Source organism: Moschus berezovskii, chromosome 15 (assembly GCF_049115385.1).
Source record: "Moschus berezovskii isolate FMDL1 chromosome 15, NW_MosBer_1.0, whole genome shotgun sequence".
In the NCBI taxonomy this organism is placed as follows: domain Eukaryota; kingdom Metazoa; phylum Chordata; class Mammalia; order Artiodactyla; family Moschidae; genus Moschus; species Moschus berezovskii.
In genome coordinates, this window is record NC_142474.1 from 84,677,473 (window position 1) to 84,705,442 (window position 27,970).

The following is a 27,970-nucleotide window of genomic DNA, read 5'->3' on the forward strand; positions in this document are numbered from 1 at the left end:
CACGCTCTATCTTATTTGTAATTAGTAACATGTCCACTGCACGTCTCCTCCTCCAGTGAGGATCAACAGGATGGTGACGTGGCTATGCTATCATCATCAGGGGCCCTAAAGGACAAGCTGGCTCCCAAGAAGGGACTAGAATTTTACTGGGACACCCCTTTATCTACACTCAGGACAATGTGTGCGTGGGGGAAGAGGAACCAGGCAAGTGGAACTGAGCAGACACGGACACGGCTAGAGATGAATGATATGAGCACGACGCCACCATAGACGAGACTCCAAATGGAATTGTAGCATGTATATTATCATAAGTGACCAGTCCAGGTTCGACGCATAAATTTTCCTCTGTTCATTTCTTTGCATTTGTGCTTTTTTAATAAAATTCTTTTTTAGAAATAAAAAAAAAAATTTAAAAAAAAAAAAACAAATGGTCACTCACTCCAAAACCATTTAGTAACTCGGTGTCCCCAGAAGGAGGTGGTGTTCTTTCCATCATCCAGCACAGCTATTTCTTCTACTTTAGCTGCATTTCTGACACTCCCCCGGGACCGGGAGCTAATTAAGTGCTTCAGTTTAGAAGACTGTCCCTCCCCATCCCTGCTGGGCTGCAGCAAGTGTGAGATGGAAGGACGGCGGAGAGAAGAGACGAAAATGGCACTTCATTCTGCAGGGTAAATGGTGAGGTCAACAGGAGCCTGGAGCTTCCAGGCGAAGCAGGCCAGCTTCCCCCAGGCGCAGACAACAGGAGGGAGGCCAGGCCACCAGCTCCACGCGTCACTGGGGATGCCTGCTTCTGCGTCAGAGGCCATGAGACATGATAGAGAAGGAAACAAACAGGGTCCCTCGCTGAATCCAGGAGCAGAGCAGGAACAATCCTCCAGCCATGGTTTAATTCTGTAATATTCAAGCCTTGTTTCATTTTGCTTTTAAAAGTGGCCCGGGAAATGAAAAACGTTCAGTACTGAACTCCACAGCAGAGCACACCCAGCTCTGAAGCCCACCGTACTGTGCTGCGATCCTTTCATCTGATGCTATTTCCATCAAGAGGAAAGAGCCGGAGAATCCCTGTCATTTGCCAAGCCTGAAACACCTTGTGAGTGAGGGTCGGAGCCGGGAAGATGACAGATGTTAAGGATTTATTGGGGACTGAGGTGGAGTTCTCATTGGGACTGATGTTAAAGAGCATCAAAAGCCTCAAAAATGGAAAAATTACCAGTGCAGGTGTATCTGGGGTGAACAGAAATGGCCTCTGTCATGGTTAATCCTATGTGTCCACTTGCTGGGCCTCTAGGAGCCCAGATATTTTGTTGTTGTTCAGTTGCTCAGTCATGTCTGACTCTTCTGCGACCCCATGGACTGCAGCACGCCAGGCTTCCCTGTCCATGGGCTTTCCAGGCAAGAATCCTGGAGTGGGTTGCCATGTTACTCCAAACTCTATTTCCGTATGTGTGTGAGGCTGTTTCTGGAGGAGATGAACGTCTGAGTCAACAGATTGCATGGAGCACACTGTCCTCACATGGGTGGGCCTCATCCAACAGGCTGAACAAAAAGGCTAACCCTCCGCTGAGTAAGAAGAATGAGCGCCTGATTGCGTTGAGGAGGGACAGTGGTCCCTCACATCTCTGGGTTTGAACAGAAACATCAACCTGCAGGATGGAACACATTCCACCAGCTCTGCTGGTCCTCTAGCCTCTGGACGGCTGCTCTCCCTGACCCACAATTGCTGACTGCACATATTAGGACCTCCAAACCCCAAGCTAGTGAAATGCTAAAAAAAAGAAAAGCACTATTTCAGTGTCATCGACTATGTGTAGAAAAGGAAAAAGACACAAATATGTGTAAAACGGAATCTCACTGTCTGGTTGAGGTGAATGCTGCGGGTCTTGGGCACCCACGCTTACTTCGTCACTGCCCTCGGCTCTCACTGGACAGAGTGGCGAGCAACACTGACCCCGCCTCTGGTGTGTGTCTCTAATCCGCCCACTTTCCTCCGTGCCAACGGCCATCACACCCTCCTTGAGGCCGCAGTCACGCCCTGTCTGGAGACAGTAACAGCCCGGCCACCGCTCTTGCTGCCTCCGTCTCCCCTGCTCCCTCCATTCTCTCCAGGGCAAACGTCAGCCCTCCTCTCGTCTGCGTACAGTGCTCCGTGGGCCCTGCTGTCCTGCGGCTCAGGTCCGAAGTCAGGAACACGGCTTAGGATCTGGCTCTTCCTTCCCTGTCTACGTCCACAGCAGTTGCATCTTTCTATGACAGACTCGGATTCCTGGATCCCATCCCAGTCTCGCTGAGTCAGAATACACTAGAACATGTTCTGAGAATTTGTATCTTTCAAAAAGCTACTTGAGATAAATTCAAAGATTGGCCACACGGGTTTGGGGGCAACTGCTTTGGGAGTCACGTCCTCTGATGACCTTGGAGGCGGTACATGACTATCTGAGTAGTTACTTGATGAGTCGTCTCCGCTCCGACAGGACCACGAGGTCCTTGGAGACGGGAAGCACTCAACTGACACATGTGAGACAGGCCCAGTCGTGCACAGGAAGCGGTCATGAGCACGGGCAGTGACTGCCATGGTCAATGGACTGCTTCAACAGACAGCAGAGACCATCAAGAGGGAGACCACCAGACATCACGCGCTTCCTCTGAGATGCGAGGGGACAACAGCACCACCTCTACAGTGTTTCTGCCCCAGAAGATCAGACTTGAACTCAATCAAGCTACTACTCAATCTAACAACTGGTTGAACTGTGGTGTTGCAGAAGACTCTTGAGAGTCCCTTGGACAGCAAGGAGATCAAACCAGTCTATCCTAAAGGAAATCAGTCCTGAATTCGTTGGAAGGACTGATGCTGAAGCTGAAACTCTAATACTTTGGCCACCTGAAGCAAAAAACTGACTCATTGGAAAAGACCCTGATGCTGAGAAAGATTGAGGGCAGGAGGAGAAGGGGATGACAGAGGGTGTGATGGTTGGATGGCATCACCAACTTGATAGACATGAGTTTGAGCAAGCTCCAGGAGTTGGTGATGGACAGGGAAGCCTGGCGTGCTGCAGTCCATGGGGTTGCAAAGTCAGACACGACTGAGCGACTGAACTGAACTGAGAGGCACATGGTGAATGGCACAATGGGATGCAACTAGCAAAACCTCCAAAGTGAGAATTTCCTGGATAAATGACATGGCTTCATCAACAAACAAATGGTGAGAAAACAAGAGGAAAGGGAAATCTATAGATTATAAGACACTTTTTAAAGAGATTCATCCTAAAATATTTATGGATATTAATAAATATGATACCCCTGGTGGCTCAGTTGATGAAGAATCCCCCTGCAATGTAGGAGACCAGGGTTCAATCCCTGGGTTGAGAAGATTCCCTGAAGAAAGGAATGGCTGCCCACTCCAGTATTCATGCCTGGAGAATTCCATGGACAGAGGAGCCTGGCATGCTACAAGCCACGGGATTGCAAAGAGTTGGACAAGACTGAGCGAAATAAGCATGCACTATGACATCTGGCATTTGTTTTAAAATAACCCTGTGAATGTGTGTGTATAGTGACTGAGGAGGAAATGAAACAAAACAGGTCACATGCTGACAATGATGAAGCTGGGTGATATGAGAGGGTGCACTGGGTTTATAACATATTCTTTCTGGTTTTTTAATAAAAAAAATAAAGTTTAACAAAATGTCTAAGCCATCAATTTCTATCTCATGATATCTCAAAGTTCCTTTAGCGTACTGAAAGCAGGAGATGGTTATATAACCTTCTGCAGAGCAGAATTTTGCTAATTTTATAGGCTGTATCCCTTGATTCTAAGGGTTCTTTGAATACTTGCTATCAACAAACCCGACACTCTTAGGTAAAGGCGGCTTCTCTCTTGAGCCAGAATGGGTTGCACAGGATTGCCAAAGAAGGCCCTCTGCCCCACGGAGAACCAGAGCCATGTCCTGGAAAGACACGGACATGCTAACTTCATCTTGATGCTAAACTTACTGTACTCAAGCCCTTCTGCTTCTGCACACTGACGGAGGATCATCTCAGCTTCCCGTCTGACAGGAAGCAGGGAAACTTACTCAGTGCTGCAGAAGTGGCACAAAGAACAGAGACAAAGGGCAGAGGACGGGGCGGCCCGTTCTCAGACTGCAGAAGCGACCCTTGAAGAGAAAGCCTCCACATACCACAGCGACAGTGTGACTCAAAGTAGCAACGGGCCACTCAGAATATCCCAAGTGATGCTACAAGGCAGGTGAACGTGAAGGCCCCCTGAACCACGCACCAGTGAGGAAGAGCCTTTGTGGCGACACATGAGAACTACAGGGAAAGACAACCTTTAAGACAATTCCATCAGTATTCCACCGGGCCTCTCACCTAGCTCATGCTTCCGTGTGTACAAGAGCTTTCCTTCTTTTCTCCCCTCACTATTCAAATGTTTTAATTTTGAAACGCTTCTGTATTCAAATGTCTTAATTTTCAAAGGTGGTCTCTGCTGGGTGGGCACCTCATTGATTTGCATATTCCTAAAATCATTGATTCATAAAGACAGACATCTACCTTGAGTTTTGAGAGAACAAGTGAATAAAAATGGTGCTTGGCAAAGATAGATAAAATAGCAACTTCCAAATTTCAGGGTAATGAGTGAGTCACTCAATGAAATATATATTACTGTATGCTTAGCAGTAGAGAAAACATGTATAAAAATATAATTTGTTTAGCTGATGATCACCTTCCTTATAATAATTAAAACTCAAACTCTTGGGAAAAATATGTACTAGTGCCAAATTCACTCACCCACTCACCTACCTACCCACCCACCCATCCATCCGTCCCTCGTTTCCTGAGCAAAGCAATTAAAGGACAACAGAAAAATAAGAGGATGGAGGGAGGACAGAAGTGAAAGAAAAAATGAAGGTAGGAAAAAGGAAAGGAGGAGATTACCAATGCACGATGGCCACATTTATAAAACAATTTATAAAATTCATAAATAGACTATTTTTAAGGTAGGTAAACGTTAACAGAAAAGTGGAGAGGAAGCAAAATTTCTCATATCCAGCTCTATCCTCATAAATATATACACACACAACCACTATTAAACTCTCACACCAGAGGCTATATCTGTTATAATTAGTAACCTGCACAGAAACATCATTGTCACGCAAAGTCCATAGTTCACATCAGGGCTCACTCTTGCCTATTCTGTGGGCTTTGACAGTGTATTCAGTCATGCACCCACCATGACAGGATCAAACAGAGCAGTTTCGCTGTCTTAAAAATCCTCTGTGTTCTGCCTATTAATTCTTCCCCACCCCTGACCCTTTTACTGGGTCTGCAGTTTTGGCTCTTCCAGAATGTCATATGGAATCATATAGTAAGTGGTCTTTTCAGATTGGCTTCTGTCACTTAGTTCTATGTATTTAAGGTTCTTCCATGTCTTTTCAAGGCTTGATGGCTCATTTCTTTTTAAGGTTAGTCATATTTCACTGTCTGGATATACCACAGTTTATTTATCCAGTCACCTCCAGAAGGACATCTTGATTGCTTCCAAGTTTTAGCAATTATGAATAAAGCTGCTATAAACATTCATGTGTGGGTTTTTGTGTGAACATATGTCTTCAACTCATTCGGGTAAACACCAATGATTTCAAATGCTAAATTGTATGGTAAGCGTGTGTTTAGTTTCATAAGAAACTTCCAAACTGTCTTCCAAAGTGGCCGTATCATTATGCATTCCTGCCACCAATGAAGGAGAGGTCCTGTTGCTCCACCTTCTCACTGGCATCTGATATCCATGGAGTTTTGGATTTTGGCCATTCTAATAGGTGTACCGAGATGACTCATTGCTATTTCATTTTTGCATTTCCCAACTGACAGATGATGCTCATAGATGTCCCTCCTATATTTGCCATGGGTACATCTTCTTTGGTGACGTGCCTGTTCAGATCTTCTGCCTGCTTTTTAGTTGGGTTTTTCATTTTCTTATTGTTGAGTTTTAAAAGCTCATTGTATGTTTTTGATTGAGTCCTTTATCAAATGTGTCTTTTTGCAGATATTTTCTCCCCAGTATGAGGCTGGCATTCTCATTTTCTTGGCATTGTCTTCTGTAGAGCAGAAGTTTTCAGTTTTAGTCAAGTCCAGCTTATCAGCTGCTTCTTTCATGGATTGTGTCTTTGATGCTGTATCTGAAAAATCACTGCCATACCCAAGGTCATCTGTGTTTCCTTCTACATTATCTTCTAGGAGTTTTAGTTTTGCATTTTACAAACAGTCTGGATTACTGTAGCTTTTGAAGCCTGGGTAGTGTAAGTTCTCCAACTTTTTCTCCTTCAGTATTATGCCAGCTATCCTGGGTCCTGTGGTTCTCCATACGGATTTGAGAATCAAATTGTCCATGTCCACAAATAACTTACTGAGGGATTGCAGTGAATCCACAGATCAAGTTGGAAGACCTGCTATCTTGACAATATTGAGTCTTCCTATCCATAAACATGGGCTATATCTTCATTGGTTTAGTTATTTGATTTCTTTCATCAGAGATTTTATTTATCAGAGTTCTCTTCATATATATCTTACACATATTCCATTAAATTTTTACCTAAGTATTTAATTTGGGGTCCTAATGTACATTCTATCATGTTCTTAATCTCAATTCCAATGTTTCATTGCTGGTATATAGGAAAGTGATTATTCTTGTATGCTGTGATCTTGTCACAACTGCTAATCAGTTTTAGGAGATTTCTTGTCAATTATTTTGGATTTTCTATAGAGACAATCATGTCATTTGTGAGTAAGAGCTTTATTTCTCCCTTCTGAATCACAATAATCTTTTATATTCTTATCTTATTGCATTAATTAGAACTGTGTTTAATTTTAAAAGTAAACTGTAAGTCATACAAGAACTGGAATGTAGCCATTCTTAACAGAAGAATTTCTAGGGTACACTATGTACCTGGTACCTATCCAAGGATTTTACATATATTCTCATTTAACTTTCACATCCACTCTATGAAGTGGGTATTATTAGTGTTTCCATTTTATGGATTAAACCCCATGGACTATGGCCCACCAGATTCTTCCATCCATGGGATTTCCCAGGCAAGCGTACTGGAGTGAGTCACCATTTCCTTCTCCAGGAGATCTTGCTATATCAGGGATCAAACCTGAGTCACCTGCTTGGCAGGTGGATTCTTTACTACTAGGCTACCTGGGAAGCTTAACTGCTCTAGTACTTTCAAGAAAACATCGGCAAATTTCTCAGGTTCCTATCGCCAAAGGTGGTGGTTTTATTCTTGAAAACTTTATTATTTTAGAGGATTCCCCTTGTTTTCATTAATTACAGTTACTCCTTGGAATGACAGACTATAAGGTGATTAGCAAAAACGTTTCAAGTAGATGATAACATTTTCTGAAATTAGTGACCCAAAATGTACCTCTCATCAATCAACAAAAGCAAAACAAAAGCTCATCTACTGGAGATAATATAGGCAGATTTTCTGAGAATTCAGCAAAGGTAAGGCATGTGGAAAATACCATGGGAGACCGAGAATTCCATTAAATGTCGATTCTGCTGTCTTCAAATAACTGACGAGTACAACAGGGGAAATCTGAGACGTAAACGTACCTTTTGAGACAAGCGAGGGCGTAACAAGGGTCTTAAATGAGGTGGAAGTGAAGTCTCGCGGACATTCCAGAACAAAGTGTGCGGCGGACCTCAGACTCATTGTGCGTGAGGGTTACGAGGCGCCTGCCCTGAAGACACTCTAGTGCAGACTGAGGCTTTGCCACTCCCTGGATACGCAACCTTCTTTATCCTCCCCGAGACTTCATTTTTTCACGTATAAAATGGGGATAATAATAGAAGCCCTCAAAAGCTGGCTGGAAGAGCAAATGGCATGAGGTACCAAGCCTTTCACTCAGGCCTGGCACTCAGCAATAAACACACAGTGAATGGAGACAGCTGGAGCACTATGTGAAAGCCTGTGGAACTGCCAACATTCCACCATTTTTGACTTACAACAATAGCAGGTTTGACCCAACGGTAATGGGATCTGCCTTGAAGCAGAGTACTGATAACAAGCACCTTTCCACTCCAGATAAACGCATCAGACAGACTGATGTGGTCATTTCCTGGTGCCTCCACAGCCTTCTCTGCTGGGCAGGAGTCTGCGTTACGAGAAGGGTTGGGGGAGCTGGGAAGCGCATCACACAAAGAGAGTTGCTATCAGAACCCTCCAGCTGCCCGAGGGCAGGCTCTGTCAACGACATGCACATTTACACTGACCAGCTCCAGTGGGGCCATGGGGGCAGCAACAGGGAGATCCGCCTATGTGAGAAACCTCTGGAGACTATGGCTCTTTTGGAGCAGAAGTGCTCGATGGCATTTGAGCACGAGATGCAAAGCAGTAGCAGGCCAGATTCTCCAGGTATAGACCAGAGTGGGACCCATAACTCTGGATGGGTGGATCCCACACGAGTATGTCAGTGAGAGTGAGTTCTGGAGGACAAAGTTACAGTTCTCCACGTGGCATCGCCACGTCCTGACTCACTCCTGCCCTTTTCTGGTCCTACACACCCTGACCCTCACGGCTACCACCACACACACCACTGATATTCCTCTCTCCATGGTGAGAAGATTAATTTCTAGAACATCTCATATGACAGGCAGAAATTTCTGTTGCTACCCATCATCTTTACAATAATTATTTTAACATTTTTACAAGTAGGGCTTCCCTGGTAGCTCAGCTGGTAAAGAATCTGCCTGCAATGTAGGAGACCCTGGTTCAATTCCTGGGTCTGGAAGATCCACTGGAGAAGGGATAGGCTGCCCACTCTAGTATTCTTGGGCTTCCCTTGTGCTCAGCTGGTAAAGAATCCACCTGCGATCCAGGAGACCTGGGTTCAATCCCTGGGTTGGGAAAATCTACTGGAGAAGGGATAGGCTGCCCACTCTAGTATTCTGGCCTGGAGAATTCCATGGACTGTATAGTCCATGGAGTCACAAAGAGTCGGACACGACTGAGCGACTTAAAAAAAAAAAGTTATAAAGTAGGTGTCTATGTCTTTCATGTGAAAACATTTGACATTTTTTTGCTGATAAACTCAAACACAAGGTCCCAATCTTGGAGCTATTTTAACAGCAAGGAAGATCGAAATGCAATTGGATGCTTGCTTATGGAAGCATCCGTAAGTATCCAATGGCGCTGCTCTATGCAGCTCCACTGACCTGAAGAGGTTTGTAAAACTGTATTTCTGGATTTTAGAAATACAGTTTAGAAATTGGCAGACAATTCCTCTTGTGCAAACACTCTGTATGTTATGTTCTGTTGTGCCAGTACAAATGTGTGCTACTGGAATCCATCTTTCTGCATGATGCTTATGTATTTAATTATACCTCCAGTTAAAGTTTCATACACCAATGTAAATATGTGCTCTTAGAGGGAAAGAGATGGTTCATTCACCCTGATATTCTATGTAACACTTCAAACTATCCCCAGTATGTACCAGGGAACTAAGTAAATGCAAATTCAAGAGAAAATAAATGTTAAATTTCACATGAAAATCCACTAAGTCAGTGACTCTTGGTGTTAGACTGGAAAAAAAAAATCACCCAATAGTTGCATGAAATTAACCCAAGAATCTCACTTTAACTTTCCACTAAAGTGAAGCTGAATTACACTCTCTCCTTGACAAGAACGTAATATTCTAAGACTTAACAGCCAACATGAGATGAAATATACTTAATTTAAAACATAAGCCCCTGTTTTCCTCCAAAGTGTAGAATCCAGTCCATATGGACTAATGCCACAGCCACAGGTAAACCACCATCACAGGCTTGTATCGGCGGAGATGTTAACACTGATGCTCAACAGCTGATGGCTCAGTAGGGCTACATGGTTAAGCAGAGAACCTGGAAGAACAAATATGGGTTCCACCTGAAAGTACCAAGAATGAAAGGGGGCCCTGAACTTTGCTCTGGCCCTGGAAGCCACAGTGGAAAGACAAGAGACCCCGAGAGCTGGGCTCACAAACGTACAGCACACATACGCCTACTCTGTTGTGGCATGGCTGGCACGTTGTGCATTTATTCAGAGCTCTGAGTAAGCTGAGATGACAACAGCTATTTCCTGTTGGTTTACAAACTCGTTTCCATATACTATCATTCTGCACAGGTTTTAATTAAAGACAAGTCTAGATAACTGAGGTGGGTGAGGCTTCAGTAAAGAAAACCATCACTAGTTCTACTGCGAGCTTTAAATTGTCTGTATGATACCATTAAACCTTTGCAAGAACTTGGCCAAGCAGGCTCACCACAGTAATCTCTGCTTTGAATGTAATACACTCTTCAGTTGGGTATCAGGGTCAGGCCATCTCATAGGATGATTTTTAGAGCTCTGCAATGATCCATTCAAACCTCAGTTGTAATAGTTTCCGGACCTTTTCAAACACAGTTTAATTCTACAGTTTAACTGACAGGTCTGTAAGCATGGCCACACCCTGAAACTCATCTTTCCTTAGAGTAGTTCTACACGAGGATCTTAAAACCCTAGACAGAATGCCCCACCTAACCATGGACCACAATCCCCTGGCCTCCAATTTCTCCACAGTCCCCACTCCCCATTTTGGCTCTCACTGGAACCTGCAGCCTTGGACACTTCCCTTGGTTCACTGGTGTTCACTGCATTCCATATGTAGCCATTTTAAATTCTGCCTCTCTCAACTGAATGAGAACAATACTGAAGTTTTATGCAGAATTTCACAATTCAGAAAGGGCTAACTCAGGCCTCCTCTTATTTCATTTCATTTACGTGAAGTCTTTTTTATTCCTCTTAGAGGAGTGGCAGAGGGGACTCTGCAAGGCCCCCAGGAAGCTTGTTGACTGGAGTGAGCTTAATTTTATCTGCCGGCCTCAGTGGCTCAGAATGGCAAGAGAGCTGCCCACGATCAAAGGCCACCTGCGATCACGCCCTAGCACAAACACCCTGTCTCAGTGGTATCGGATGCCAATAAAATAAGCAGCTCTATCCTACAAAGAAAAACGAGCTATATAAAGCAGTCAACAATGCACGCTGGCAGAGAGGCAGTCAGAAAAACAACAGTTGTGTTGAACCAAAGTTTCCCATGTAGCTGGCTCAGAAGACGAAGTTAAAGTAAGTCAAACAAAACCTAACGTGACTAAAATAGGTATGTGTCTTTTTGCTTCCAGCCATCTTGAAAAAGCAACAGCAATGCAATACTATAAATCTTCAGTTAATTAATTCAAGTTTTCGGCAGCAAGCTTCATACCCCCATCCTGCACTGCGCACCATCTGTCTACGTGAATATTCAGTTCTCACCCACAACCCGCTTCCTAATCCTAATCCTTGGGATAAATGTATCTCCTCAAAACCCAGGAAAACGCTCTGTTAGAGTGGAGAGGGGGTGAGGGGAAGGCCTTATATTTTAAATGAACTCATCTCATTACTTTATAATCTGCTGCTGCCGTCTCCCGCACCTTCACATTCATGAACCGTTAGGTGTTTAAGAGTCCGACTTCGCACTGGTCGATCAGATGGCAAACTTTCCGCACACACAGAAAGAAAAGCTTAATTCTGTTACCTCTAATTGACTTCGCCTCTCAGCAATCACACGTTCATCCTTGTTTCCAAATAGTTTCTTTGGAGGGAATTCAAGGGTCGCAAGCTGAAATACATATTTTATAAGAGACGGATTAATACCACACTTATGATATTTGGGTCACTATTAATCTATTATTTGAAATCTCTATCACGGGGAGGTGGGGGTGGGAACAGAAAGAGGTTAAATGTTTCAAGATGGTAGGTCCTGCCTTGCTTGGCCACTAAACAACTGTATGACTTCAAACAGACCAGGTGAGGCTCCACCAGGCTCACACAGGAGGCAGGAGGAGGGGCCTCAAAGGAAGGATGGACTTGAGTCTCAATGTCTGGTCCCAGATACAGAGTAGACTCTTTGCCAGATGGTGGTTCATAAGTTTCCTTTTTTTTAAACACAAGTTTGTTCTTCCTTTAGTCCTCTTAAACTAGAATTATTTTGGTGTTGAGATGAAGTTTGACAACTCAACAAGCACACTGCCTGCATAGTTTGTAAGAGAGTTTTTAGACCATTGCTGTGGTTCTTTCAACTTTCCGTGTGGACTTTTCTCAGCCACGACTGCAAATGCAGACTGCCTCTGTGAAAAGAGGCCTTCTCTTTCAGTCTTTCACCTTGCTTCCTAAAGAATAAACACTTAGAATTTGTTGTAGCCAGGTCTTAGAATTTCACAAGTATTATTCTTAAGCTTCTGTTCTCGGCAGGAGAAAAATCATAACAAAAAGGTAAGTTTTCTAATAGACTCCAAGACAAGTAAGAACTCTCTAATCTGGTACAAACCTGACCTGCTCATGTGGCTTTGGCTGAATGAATACTGAACAGCAATAATTGCTGGTGTTGATAAAATTCACTTTTTCCTTCCTTCCTTCCTTGCCCTGTCAGCTTCAGATACATTGAGAAGCCAATGAAGCATTATCGAGGAAAAAAAAAAAACATTTCTCCCACAATATAGGTCACAATGTGCCACAAAATTCCTATTTCATGCATATGCAAATCTTGGCTGATTTAAATTTATATTTCCACAGTGGGAATAAAAAATTAAAAGCTAACATCTGTGTGTATATATATATAGGACTTTGAAAACTTAGTATCAAAGGAGAATATACATATAGAAAACCACATACATCAGAAGCGAACAACATGTGAATCTTCAGCATCTCAACACACTGCAACCCCCATCCAGATCAAGAAACAGAACATCCCCAGGAGCCCAGTAACCTCCAGTGCGCCTTTCCACTGCCCCTGCATGCCCGGTGGAAGGCTGGTGTTAGCCTGACTTCTAACAGCGTGGCTTAGTGTTTCCCATCTTTGAACTTCCTGTAGACAGCATCACGCAGCATGAACCCTTTTGTGTCCGTCACTGATCTACCTCATGTGCGTGAGGTCCACCCCTGTAACCATGTGCAGCGGTAGCTGGCTCAGTCCTGTGGCTGAACATCCCACTGGTCTGTCCAGTCTCTGGTTATGGGACATCTGGCTAGGTTCTGCGTTTTGGCCCTTAGGTACTGTGTTGCTATGAACATTTTTTCTTTAGGTTTCCTATACAACTCCTACAAATGTTATGCAAGGAGTCCTGTTGGTCACAGTCTTAGAGGTGGTCATATGGAATGCAAGTGTTCAGCGTTATCTGAAATTATCAAACGGCTTTCCCAAACAGTTTTACTACCGACACTCCCACCAGCAGTGATTCCAAGACCAAATGGCTTCAGATCCTTGCCAACCCCTGATGCTGTGGTCTTTCTCATCAGGGCAATTCTGGTGGGTATGCCATGATTTCTGCTGTGGTTCAGATTGACATTTTTCTAATGAGCCGCGATGTTGGGCATATTTTCACATGCTCATTGACCATATGGAGAGTGCCTGTTCAACTCTTTCAGCCATTTTTTTATTGGTATAATGACTTTTTCTCATTAAGCGTAATTCTCCTTTTTGATTCTTCTCAAGGGATCTGAAGTCTTAAGAGCCCTTTTTTAAAGTTAACCGAAGTCGTACAGAAGTTTCCAACTCCACTGCTCTTTCTACCAAACCAGAGAAACCTCGGGTTGAGAGAGGTGTGGGACCTCTTTCCCCTTTTCTCACCAATGTTTCAATTTGCTTGCTCACATCTGAAATCAGTTGAAGGTAAAGAGAAAGACCATGGGCATGGAAGTAAGACAGGCCAATTCTGAATCATGACCACTAATTAGCTAGCTAGTTTGTTTCTCTGAACCTGAGTAATCTCTGCTGAAAGAAAAAAAAAAACAAAACTGCAGGCAATGGTAGTAAATGTTACCAGGTATATTTACTGAAGCAACGCCGAATGCACCTTAGCTACTCTTATTCTTTACTAGAGATCTGATAATTTCTAAGAATGCAGCATGCCACATTCTCTGGTCCCCTCTCTCCATCTCTAGACTGGTGACGTGGTTTCAAGGAGCAAAGAGATTTCTGGAACCCTGCCTTCACTGGCATAAGCACACTTCCCATATGTTGCAGCTTAGAGAAGACAGGTACCCAGAATGTGTCTTTTGGGCTCCATCCAGCCGCAATTTCATCTTGTACAAATATATTCTCCCCTCAAATGCAGTGATGCTGAAAACTTGGCAAGCACACTTTCACAGTTGGTTGTCATTTTCTTACATGTCTGATGAGATCATGTGGTTTCTGCTGGGGAAACCCACAGTCACACTTGCAGACTCAGTCAGAGCTGGTACAGTGAAAGGACCCGGGGCAGATGAACCAGGTGGGAAGCAAGCATCTATATTTCCTCATGGTCAAATGGCTGTATGTACTCCCTCCTGGGATGGAGGCTGGTATCTTGTGCCATGATGATCCACCCTGTGAAATAACTGTGTATAAACTATGTGTAATACAGTTGCTCAGATTTTAGGAAGAAAAGGGCAACCTTAAACGTCACTGAGACACATAATCCTAAGACTATAATATTCAACCATCTAGCTTCAGAGATGAAGAAACACAGAGTTCAGTGACTTAGAAAAGTTCCATGTCATGGGGTGGGTGAGTCAAGATGAGGAACCAGGGCTGACTCAAGGTTTTCACAACAAGGCTGTAAAGGGTATCCACAGGGTATGGAAGACCCTACTGAAGTCCTCGAGGAAAGAAGAGGAAAAGAGTAACCCTTCCTCCAGAAAACTGAGGAACAGCTGCTGGCAGTGGTCAATGGGCCCACCAAGAGCTGTGCACGAACCTCAGTGGGGACCTGCACTAACAAGGAAAGTGGCCATCGTGGGGACAATGAGCTGGATGGGACTGGAGGCAGGGTCCCTGAAAGCCTGTCCTGGGATTATCAGCTCTTGTCAACTGACTCCACACATAATAAAACTTCACAAGTGTTGGAGGGAGGGAGAGAGGGAAGGGGAGCAGAAGTTGCCACATGAAGAACTATCATATGACACCCCTTAGATATGGAATCTAAAAAGAAATGAGATGAACTAGTAAAACAGAAAGACACTCACAGATTAGAAAACGAACTTGACGACAGAGGATGAGATGACTGGATGGACACGAGTTTGAGTGAACTCCGGGAGTTGGTGATGGACAGGGAGGCCTGGTGTGCTGTGAGTCATGGGGTCTCAAAGAGTCGGACACGACTGAGCGACTGAAAATAAAATAATAAAATATGCTTTGCTAGGGGTGAGGTGGGGGTGGCTATATTTAAAATGGATAACCAACAAAGACCTATTATACAGCACATGGCACCCTGCTCAATGTTATGTGCCGGTCTGGATGGGAGGGGAGTTTGGGGGAGAATGGACACATGTATACGTATGGCTGAGTCCCTTTGCTGTGTGAAGAGTTGACTCGCTGGAAAAGACTCTGATGCTGGGAGGGTTTGGGGGCAGGAGAAGGGGACGACAGACGATGAGATGGCTGGATGGCATCACCAACTCGATGGATATGGGTTTGAGTGAACTCCGGGAGTTGGTGATGGACAGGGTGGCCTGGCATGCTGTGATTCATGGGGTCGCAAAGAGTCAGACATGACTGAGCAACTGAACTGAACTGAACTGACCACAACATTGCTAATTAGCTATACCCCAACACAAAATGATTTTGGTGTTAAAATAAATATATATATTTTTAAGTTGCCACATGATTCATAACTCAACGCGCATGACCTGGTCCCCCCGCTTTCGGTGGGGCTGGGACATGAACAAACTGAAGGAGAAAGGCAAGGTTGTGAGGCAAGGTATTAAAAAAAAGTATTGCCTCCATTAAAATAATCACATTTACATCAGAAACAGCTCTCCAATCTCTTCCCTCTGATAGAATGGAAACTACCTCCATTTCTCCTTTTTAGGGAATCTTGACAGTGCTGTTTAAGCCTTGCCATCTATAAGCTCTTAGGTTGAATGAGATGAAATTGCCAATTTTAAAGTTAAAAATGGTTGAATATCAGCAATTCCATCAGGTTAAACTCCATATAAAACTCTTGACATTTTTAAATGACCACTGGAGCGAACATACATTCCCAGCTGGTTTTACCTGCCGAGGGCAAACGTTCTCAGTTGTGGAATTGTTGATCAGCTACATCTAAACAAATATTCTTTCAAAGGAATATTTTTCTTAGAGCACTCAAAAATAAAACAGAACTGGAAACATGTTATATTTAAAGAATGCAACACTGGAACCTCCCTGGTCCAAGGGTTAAGACTCCAAGCGTCCACTGCCGGGAATGTGGGGTCCACCCCTGGTTGGGGAGCTACAATCCCATGTGCCTCCTGGCATGGCCTAAAGAAACAAACAAACAAACAAGCAAAAGCAGCACCGAAACAACAGCCAGGGAACCGGGCAAACAGTAACAGTACAGGGGGTGCCAAAGTCACCTGGGGCCAACAGTTGTTGATACAGAATGGATTACAGGGCCATTTTCAACATCAGCGCATCTTTTGAAAGGAAAAAAGCAGAAAAGACCATCATAGTCTTTTCTTGGATTAGAGGAAAAAAGGGCAGGAACTGACTCTCCATTCTCAGCATTATAAAAATCCTTATAATCCTTTGTATCTTTAATATTAGAAAAACTTTTAGAAGAATTAGAAATCTGGAGTAGAAGAGAGGCCTGAGTGTTTCCTCTTTCCAAGTACGACCACCTCATTTCTTCTGAAGCAGAACAGTGCAAGCAATCCTCTGTAGGTTTCATTTCCGGACTATGAATTCTTTAAGTTGTCCAAATGTTTTTAAAAATGGACAATTTACCAAGATAGAAAGAATCACTGGTCAGGATAAATGATGTGCCCAGGAGAGTCAAAAAGAGGGAAAAGATTTCTATTGTGCAGAAAGTGTTGTTGTCTGAAAAGTAATATTTCCACCAAATTAAGAATACAAGCGAGGCTCAGAAAGGAGGCGCCTGTCCCTGACTTTCCCTCTCACGTCCAACATACACTGACATATGCTGTTTATTTGTTTGGCTTCTCATGTTGCAGAGAAGAGTGAAAGTAAAATGAATGATATTATCTGGATATTTCCAATTTATTCTCGAGTTCTTTATAGTTGGAATTTTTTCGTTTTTATGGCTTCATTGTTTTTAATCTAGCACACAGTCAAGCCTGATTCCATAAGAAACATTGTCAGGAACAGTAAACACCCATTAAGTGGGGGAGAGAGTCCTCTTTCATTTCCTTTGTAACCTCTGCCAAAGGAAAACACAGTGCCCCACATTTCTAAAGACTAATGTTCCTGATGGCCTATATTCCTCACAACAGCTCATGTAAGTATTTCTGACTTGTATAACAATGATCAAGGGACTTGGGATTCAGTAATAAGGAAAAAACAACTTTTTTATTTGTACAAAATTCTGTCAGAATCATTTTCTGCCAGAGTTAACTTGCTAATTTCTACTAAAGAGTATGCTGGGATTTTTACTGCAATTGTATTGAAAGGACAGATCACTTTGGAAAGAAGTGACATCATAAAGTCTCAAGTTCACTACTCCATGAAAAAATTTTAAAAAACTTCAGTTTCACAAAGAGCAAAAACCATCAATTTCCCCTTTTAACTTTCATTGAGAGAGTCTCATATTAAAAAAATATGATTGCAATAGAAATACTCTTCCTACAAACCATAACATTTGATGGAACAGCTCTGGTTAAAGACAGTGGACTAAAGCTTTTATTTGTTCCCCTTATTGCCTTCAAAAGCACCAGAGAGATGAAAAGTAAAAGATTCTGACTGCAAAGTAGGAAACCACCAAGTCCACACGCAGGCCACGTGACCCCAGGGAGCCCAGCTTCCCTGCTGCCCCTCCAGGCTGGGGGCCATAAGCCACTTACCAGAATTAACAACCAAACCCCTAGGTAGGTACTCCATGAAGCTGTGATTAAAGACCAAAGCTGGGGACAAGGAGAAGGTAAGGGACACCTGAAGCCAAGGCGGGCAGCGGGGGCTGCTAGGGGAGAGCCCAGAGCTGCTCAAGGTGTAGGTGGGAGAACAGCCCAGAGGCAGACACCTGGCTTCACTGTCACAGGCGTTGACCCCACAGTCCCCACAAACACCAGAAAACAAGAAAAGGTATGTCTCAATGGGAAGGAAAACACTGGTGGGACAAAACTTAGAGAACGTCCTGGCAAAGGTTTAGGTGTGTGGTAGACCGCTGCCTCCCTCTCTGTAGGCCCTGTCCCCCTCTCTGTAGGCCCTGTCCCCTCGTTGTCCCCATGATTCACTGGCGCTCCCTCCCCTAAATGAGCCTACACCGTAGCCTGATAAATATAAAACCACACACCTCAGCTGCTTTCACATGACACATCATGTCCAGCTTGCAACAAAATGACAAGGCGTGCTAAAAGCCAAAAAAAAAAAAACCCCACCAGTCTGAGACTATTCTAAAGTGAAAAATGTTGACTGAAAAAAGAAAATCCAGCAACACCATGCCCTCCTCCCCACTCCCTCTACTTGCTCAAAAAAATAAAAATAAAAAAGCAAGAAGAACTCAAGAAAGAGATGGAAGAAACAAAACAACAACAAAATAGTAGAAAGAAACATTAGAAGTCCCAGTAGAAGAAAGAAAAAGTTAGAATGATGACAATAAGAACACAGATTAGCTATTAGAGCAGGAAAAAAACAAGGCAAAATGAAATGTGCTAAAGCAAAGAAAGGGCTTCCCATGTGGCGCTCGTGGTAAAGAACCTGCCTACCAATGTCGAAGACAAAAGAGAAGCAGGTTTGATCCCTGGGTCAGGAAGATCCCCTGGAAGAGGAAATGGCAACCCACTCCAGCATTCTGACCTGGGAAAACCCATGGACAGAGGAGCCTCTTTGGTCCGTAGGATCCCAAAGAGTCAGACATGACTGAGCACAATTGTAACGGAAAGAAAATATGGTCCAAGAAGTTCATAACTAACATAGAAATGTCTTTAAACTGCACTGGCCACAGGGAGACATTCTCAAACAGACAGAACTCTGGGAAAACAAATCAAGGTGAGCCTTTAAAAAACATACTTGATGACCAAAAAAATCCAACCAAGAGACAGTACAGTCTAAGGTTCTAAGGAATGAAGAAAGCAAGATAAAGAAAATGCTGCCTCATTTTAAACTCACAATTATGAGAGAATTATGCATAATTTATGTAAAAAATGTACTATATTTGACAATATAAAAATAATAGAATTTTTAAAACCAGGTAGGTGGTACTAAATACACTAGGAGAATCTTATCTTTATTATAGATCATTTATAAGAAAGAAAAATAATTGATAATTTATAAAATGGAAACACACCACATGAAAGCTAGTGTCTATCATTCCCTTCCCAGGGGATCTTCCCGACCCAGGGATTGACCCTGAGTCTCCTGCATTGCCTGCAGATACTTTACTATCTGAGCCACCAGGGAAGCCCTATTGTTTTAATAGGCTAACAGGGTTTTGTCAAGAGAACACACTGGTCATAGCAAACACCCTTTTCCAATGTAAGAGATGACTCTACACATGAGCGTCACCAAACGGTCAATAGCGAAATCAGATTTGATTACATTCCTTGCAGCTGAAGATAGAGAAGCTCTGTACAGTTACCAAAAACAAGACCTGGAACTGACAGTGGCTCAGATCATGAACTCCTTATTGCAAAATTCAGACTTAAACTGAAGAAAGTGGGGAAAACCACTAGAAGTTTTAGGTATGATCTAAATCAAATCCCTTATGAGTATACAGTGGAGGTGACAAATAGATTCAAGGGATTAGAGCTGACAGAGTGCCTGAAGAACTATGGATGGAGGTTCTAACACTGTACAGCAGGCGATGATCAAAACCATCTCCAAGAAAAAGAAACTGCAAGAAGGCAAAAAGGTTACCTGAGAGGGCTTTACAAATAGCTGAGGAAAGAAGAGAAGCAAAAGGCAAGAGAGAAAGGGGAAGAAATACCCAACTGAATGCAAAGTTCCAGAGAATATCAAGGGGAGACAAGAAGGCCCTCTTAAATGAATAATGCAAGAAACAGAGGAAAACAACAGAATGCGAAAGACTGGAGATCTCATCAAGAAAATTAGAGATATCAAAGGAAAGATTCATGCAAAGATGGGCATGATAAAAGACAAACGGTTAAGGACCCAAGAAAAGCAGAAGAGATTAAGAAGAGGTGGCAAGAATACACAGAACAACTGTACAAAAAAGGTCTTAATGACCTGGATAACCACAATGGTGTGGTCACACACCTAGAGCCGGACATCCTAGAGTATGAGGTCAAGTGGGCCTTAGGAAGCATTACTATGAACATAGTTAGAGGAGGTGAAGGAATTCCAGCCAAGCTATTGCAAATTCTAAAAGATGATGTTGTTCGAAGTGCTGAACTCAATATGCCAGCAAATTTGGAAAACTCAGCAGTGGCCACAGGACTCGAAAAGGTCAGTTTTCATTCTAATTCCAAAGAAGGGTAATGCCAAAGAACATTCAAATTACTGTACAACAGCACTTATTTCATATGTTAACAAGTTCAGTTCAGTTCAGTCACTCAGTCATGTCCGACTCTTTGCGACAACATGAATCACAGCACGCCAGGCCTCCCTGTCCATCACCAACTCCCGAAGTTTATTCAAACTCACATCCATCCATTCGGTGATGCCATCCAGCCATCTCATTCTCAGTTGTCCCCGTCTCCTCCTGACCCTAATCCCTCCCAGCATCAGAGTCTTTTCCAGTGAGTCAACTCGTCGCATGAGGTGGCCAAAGTATTGGAGTTTCAGCTTTAGCATCAGTCCTTCCAATGAACACCCAGGACTGATCTCCTCTAGAATGGACTGGTTGGATCTCCTTGCAGTCCAAGGGACTCTCAAGAGTCTTCTCCAGCACCACAGTTCAAAAGCATCAATTTTTCGGCGATCAGCTTTCTTCACAGTCCAACTCTCACATCCATACATGACCACGGGAAAAACCATAGCCTTGACTAGACGGACCTTGGTTGGCAAAGTAATGTCTCTGCTTTTTAATATGCTATCTAGGTTGGTCATAACTTTCCTTCCAAGGAGTAAGCATCTTTTAATTTCATGCTGCAAGTAGCATCTGCAGTGATTTTGGAGCCCAAAAAAATAAAGTCTGACACTGTTTCCACTGTTTCCCCATCTATTTCCCATGAAGTGATAGGACCAGATGCCATGATCTTTGTTTTCTGAATGTTGAGCTTCAAGCCAACATTTTCACTCTCCTCTTTCACTTTCATCAAGAGACTCTTTAGTTCCTCTTCACTTTCTGCCATAAGGGTGGTGTCATCTGCATATCTGAGGTTATTGATATTTCTCCTGGCAATCTTGATTCCAGCTTGTGCTTCTTCCAGCCCAGCGTTCCTCATGATGTACTCTGCATAGAAGTTAAATAAGCAGGGTGACAATACACAGCCTTGACATACTCCTTTTCCTATTTGGAACCAGTCTGTTCTTCCATGTCCAGTTCTAACTGTTGCTTCCTGACCTGCATACAGGTTTCTGAAGAGGCAGGTCAGGTGGTCTGGTATTCACATCTCTTTCAGAACTTTCTACAGTTTATTGTGATCCACACAGTCAAAGGCTTTGGCATAGTCAATGAAGCAGAAATAGATGGTTTTCTGGAACTCTCTTGCTTTCTCCATGATCCAGCGGATGTTGGCAATTTGATCTCTGGTGCCTCTGCCTTTTCTAAAACCTGCTTGAACATCTGAAGTTCGCGGTTCACATATTGCTGAAGCCTGGCTTGAAGAATTTTGAGCATGACTTTACTAGCGTGTGAGATGAGTGCAACTGTGCGGTAGTTTGAGCATTCTTTGGCATTGCCTTTCTTTGGGATTGGAATGAAGACTCACCTTTTCCAGTCCTGTGGCCACTGCTGAGTTTTCCAAATCTGCTGGCATATTGAGTGCAGCACTTTCACAGCATCATCTTTCAGGATTTGAAATAGCTCAACTGGAATTCCATCACCTCCACTAGCTTTGTTCGTAGTGATGCTTTCTAAGGCCCACTTGACTTCACAATCCAAGATGTCTGGCTCTAGGTCAGTGATCATGTTATCGTGATTATCTTGGTTGTGAAGATCTTTTTTGTACAGTTCTTCTGTGTATTCTTGCCACCTCTTCTTAATATCTTCTGCTTCTGTTAGGTCCATACCATTTCGGTCCTTTATCGAGCCCATCTTTGCAGGAAATGCTCCCTTGGAAACTCTAATTTTCTTGAAGAGATCTCTTGTTTTTCCTATTCTGTTTTCCTCTATTTCTTTCCATTGGTCACTGAGGAAGGCTTATTCTTTGGAACTCTGCATTCAGATGCTTATATTGTTCCTTTTCTCCTTTGCTTTTGCTTCTCTTCTTTTCACAGCTATTTGTAAGGCCTCCTCAGACAGCCATTTTGCTTTTTTGCATTTCTTTTCCATGCGGATGGTCTTGGTCCCTGTTTCCTTTACAATGTCATGAACCTCCGTCCAGAGTTCATCAGGCACTCTATCTATCAGATCTAGTCCCTTAAATCTATTTCTCACTTCCACTGTATAATCATAAGGGATTAGATTTAGGTCATATCTGAATGGTCTAGTGGTTTTCCCTACTTTCTTCAATTTAAGTCTGAATTTGGCAATAAGGAGCTCATGATCTGAGCCACAGTCATATGCAGAGTACATCAAGTGTAATGCCGGGCTGGAAGAATCACAAGCTAGAATCAAGATTGCTGGAAGAAATATCAACAACCTCAGATATGCAGACGATACCACTCTAATGACAGAAAGCAAAGAGGAACTAAAGAGTCTCTTGATAAAGGTCAAAGAAGGGAGTGTTGGCTTAAAACTCAACATTCAGAAAACTAAGATCATGGCATCCAGTCCCACCACTTCATGGCAAACAGAAGGGGAAAAAGTGAAAGCACTGACAGATTTTATTTTCTTGGGTTCCAAAATCACTGCAGGTGGTGACTGCAGCCATGAAATTAAAAGATGTCTGCTGCTTGAAAGGAAAGCTATGCCAAACCTAGACAGCATGTCAAAGAGCAGAGACATAGCTTTGCCAATGAAGGTTCATATAGCCAAAACTATGGTTTTTCCAGTAGTCATGTATGGATGTGAGAGCTGGACTGTAACGAAGGCTAAGTGCCAAAGAACTGATACTTTCAAATTGTGGTGTTGGAGAAGACTCTTGAGAGTCCCTTGGAGTGCAAGGAGATCAAACCAGTCCATCTGAAAGGAAATCAGTCCTGAATATTCATTGGAAGGACTGAAGCTGAAGCGCCCATACTTTGATCAGCTGCTGCGAAGAGCCAATTCAGTGGAAAAAACCCCAGTGCTTGGAAAGATTGAAAGAGGATGGCAGAGGATGAGATAGTCTGATAGCATCACTGACTCAAAGGACATGAACTTGAATAAACTCTGCGAGATAGTGATGGACAGGGAAGCCTGACGTGCTGTTTATTCTTAAAAACACATTATTTTAGAGGTTATGGTGGAGAAAAATTTAATTTGAAGCTCAGAAATTTCTTCAGTTTTATTTGATTTTCTTTCCCTTTGTTAAATTCAAGTAAAATAAATTTAATGTTTCCAATTAAAAACAGCATATATAGAATGAGCCCAATGTTATAAAGTTATTTATTCGTTCTTCCTATTCTTTTTCTTCTCATCTTAATTTCTTTGTATCAATCTATATATCCGTCCCTTTACCTGTCCCTATCCATTTCAGTACTTTAAATAATGTTCATTAAATAGTAATATTAATTATATTTAGAGAATGATTTTGAGTAATCTGTGGCTTTCTTCTTGTATTATGTGACGCTTTTATAAATGAGCATGCATCATTTTTAGAGGAACAATAAAAGTGATTATTCTCTGTATATATTTAATGGAACGGTTAAATTAACATTATATGCCTTTTTCATTTAATAAGCTGAGATTTAGGGCAATCAGATTTCAAGTCTCAGCTCAGCAAAGAGCTGCTTGTATAATGTCTCTAGTTCTTAGTTTCATTGTCTGTTAAAATAAAGGAGCTCTGAAATCCTGTATAGCAGGCACTAATCATTAAAATCTCTCCACACTGAGTTACGAGAAGCACTTTTAGATACCATGGAGATAGTTAACTTGGCTATATTACTTTCGAGGAGTGTACCTCACTTCCTATAAAATCTTCATAGCATTCTTATTTTAAGTAAGGTGAACATGTGTATGGGAAACAGACCAATATAATAATGAAACGTTACCGTTCAAGAGGCTGTAGAATTGTAAAAGAATAGAACAAACGGGAATGCAGTATTCATGAGAAAACCTTTAAAATGGTATCACTTCCTGCTACAGTCATTATCCTTAGAGCAGGAGTGGGAAATGATGCAGACGTTTGAGCTCTTATGGGAAAATTGGACGTTAAAGTTAAAAATGATGATTGAGGTCAAATATACTGGATATTTGTGAGAGACAAGACAGGTCTAGAAAACACTGGAAGGAAACTGAACAACAGCCCTATTACCTACATTGCATAACTGTGAAATCTAATTATACAGAGTAAAACACAGGAAACAAATGAGGATTAAAACAGCACATTTCTTTGACCTAAGAGAAACAACGGCAAGCTCATTCTGCAATTTAATAAATAAAACATTATTCTAAAGATAAATGTATTGAAACAAAAGCCATTAAAAAATGAAATCGATAATTTTGAAGCCTACTGATTTTCAGTGAAATCTGTCTTGCTCTTTTTCTGATTGTGGAGTCTAAAAATCCAAGTTATCAACTTTTATTTTGCATAATTGAGAAGCCCATAAGTTTTAGGCTGAACAATAACTCTATAGGAAGAATCATGAACAGAGTAAGAAAAGACAGTGGTTCCTTGTAATACTAGCATTGCCAATTTATATAATTATTTGTGAATCTCAGTTTTGAGAAAATGAAAACAGAGTATCCATTTATTCATCAAGTTGGCCAGCTACACGTATACTAGAAAGAGAGTCAGCTTTCTCTGCTGCTTTGTAATATTTCTAAATGATCTCAGCGTGAAATTTTCATCTACAAGTTGGCTTTTCCCTTTTTGATTCCCAATGAACTGACAGAGCCTAATGTCTTCTAAGAGCCATCTTGCTCAAATTCTGACTTCACTGTTTATTACATTATAATCAGATAGGTCGGCCAGGCTGCTGCCATCAAAAAGACAAATTAAATGTAATGGAAAAGTCTGTTTTTATTAGAAGCCTTTTTCTCTTGGCCAAGTTCACTCTAGGTTAGCCAGGTGGTCTAGCAGGCAACAGACAGCATAGGTTTTGATAAATGGCATTGTTGTTTCTTTGGATATAAATAATGGCAGCCTTAATATAGAAAAGAAATTAAAGTCAGCAATAAAAAAACCTCACCTATCTTCTACGGTTTTATAACAATTAAGCAGCTAAAACTGGGTTATAAATCACTGAAGGAAAACAGAACAACAGCTAATAAAGGGTGGAACCCTGACTAATGAAAGCAAAGCGTCTGACTTTTGTTGCCACCTAATAAAAGCGTACTTTACCATCATTCCTCACTTACCAGGCATTTTCTTTCCTCCTGTAGTATGTGGCTACCTAAACAATACCCAGTTTTTTTAAAGATTAGAGAGAAATGGGACTTCTCTGGTGGTCTAGCGGTTAAGACTCCACACTTTCAATGCACGGGGCATGGGTTCCACCCCTGGTAGAAGAACTGAGACCCTGCATGCTGCATGGCGTGGCCAAAAAAAAAAGAATTCTGCATGGCAAAACTATACGGTCAAATCCGCTTTAACCCATCTCTTGCCAGTAGACATAACTACAGGACAACCAGCAGCATCTGAAACACCCACATACTGCAGGTTTATGGTTGTAAATTTCAGCTTCTCCAGCTTTTGAGAAATGCAAATAATGAAAACTCATCAAAGAGCTGCCATAACTCTCACAGCTGACAAGAGGGAAGCATTTCTGACTACTCAAAATTAATAGCAGCTCCCAAGGCCTTAAAAGAACAGCTGTCACTGAGAAATATACTCACAAATACGCAATTCTCCTCCAAGTTTGACTTATTAGAGGCATGAAGTGGCCACTCTTCAGGACAATCTAGATAATCAAAGGAGCAATGAGCTTCCTTTAGACCTCTGATATGGTAACATGAGGGTACCTGGTAGCTCCCTGGTAAAGAATCCACTTGCAATGCAGGAGGTCACAGTTTGATTCCTGGGTTGGGAAGAGCCCCTGGAGAAGGGATAGCTTTACCAGTATCGTTGGACTTCCCTAGTGGCTCAGACGGTAAAGAATCCGCCCGCAATGTGGGAGACCTGGATTTGATCCCTGGGTTGGGAAGATCCCCTGGAGGAGAGCATGGCAACCCACTCTAGTATTCTTTCCTGGCAGGCTAGAGTCCATGGGGTCACAAAGAGTTGGACATGACTGAGCAACTAAGCACAGCACAGCCCATGGTAACATGAGAGAACCACACAATATTTATGAGCAGGTACTAGGTGCCTAGCTCAGAGCCTAGAACATTCTAGGTTCTCTTAAGGATCTGCCCAATGAACAAGGCAGAATCTTTTGCTGGTGGTCCACATGGAACAGCCAGCAATTATAATTAGGACATTCCACCATCAGAAGCTGCTGTCCAACCATCACTGAAGTACGGAAACTTGGTGAGATTCTAGGTATAAAACTACAGCTGGAAATGTACTAGGACTTCTCTGGCAGTCCAGTGGTTAAGACGCCATGCTTCTACTCTGGGGGGGTGGGGGGCACAGGGTTTAATCCCTGGTTGGGGAACTAAGATCCTGCATGCCACATGGCACAGCCACAAAAAAAGAAATGTACTTATGAATGCACTGACTTCATTATATTTGGTAGAAAGACTGTAATTTAAAATCCTACTCCTCCTAAAGCCAATATCAATTTTATTTGGGTATGAGCCAGGTAAGACAGATTTGAGGACATTCATGCATGTCACAACAATTTTGCAAAGTGAGAAACATTTCAGATCTAGGAGGATTTCATACTGCATTTTAAAGAAGAATTATGCAGCTGAATTAACTCAAATGCTTGTATTTCCCATCTGTTACTGTGATGCTAATTCGTCCCTTTCAGGGACTAAGAACGTGACAGAAACCTGTCATTGCCATGACATTCAACAGAAGGAACCCCATTTCTAGTTTTCATCCATGGGGTCTCGCTATGTAACAGATCTTCATAGGCAAGAGACCTTCTTCTTTCTGGTCTTGTCTGGAGCGCTCTGCAAACTCCCCCTTCTTGAGTGAACATGGTTATGGAGACTCTGGGTCAAGAAGAAGGCCTAGGAGTCAGAAGACATAAACCTCGCCTGAGCGCCAAGTCTTGAGGTGACTCCAAACAAAACTCTCTCTGGAGATTTGGTATCTCATTTCTAAAATGAAAACTGGTCTACCCAACCTTTAAGGCCCCCTGGAGTATGTATGTTTCATAATGTGCAAATGGTTCCGACCCAGTTACAGAAGTCTCCATGCTGGACAGGAAGTCCTACTATGAGTCTATGTTTCATAGTCTTTGGTGCTCAAAGAGGCTATCAACCTGTTCTCACTGTCTAGGTTTAAATTTGCTTGTCATTAATTTTGACAGGATTATTTGTCACTGAAAATCAGCTTTTAGATTTGGTGATCTATAACAATGACTATAATAATGAAAAATCAATAACGCTCCTATGGTAGATGCAAAAGAAATGACAGGCAGCATCTTAACCAGTGATTCAAACAGCATCATTTGGGGCTATTTTTTTCCCTAACTACACACACCCCCAGATCCCATGTCAGATAACTGAATCAGAATCTCCTAGCTTTGGGCCTACATTCACACATCTTGGAAAAGCTTCTTAGCTAATTGATGTCTTTCTCTCCCCAACCCACCTTTGAAAGCAGTGATTTAAATACGGATTATCTATCAGGCAGAGAGGACGGTGTAAGACAAGCCATACAGTGAGATACCTGGGCCTCTGATAACG

At 42.5% G+C, this 27,970-nt stretch overlaps 1 protein-coding gene across 2 annotated transcripts in view; it reads right to left on the reverse strand.

Annotated features, from left to right (window-relative positions):
* KIF16B (kinesin family member 16B) overlaps positions 1 to 27,970 on the reverse strand; it is a 288,977-nt gene that overhangs the window by 17,087 nt on the left and 243,920 nt on the right. For both annotated transcript variants that reach the window (XM_055426370.2, XM_055426381.2), the window contains one exon: positions 11,590 to 11,673. In XM_055426370.2, the coding sequence (XP_055282345.2) occupies positions 11,590 to 11,673 (84 nt within the window). The remainder of the gene's footprint in view (positions 1 to 11,589; positions 11,674 to 27,970) is intronic.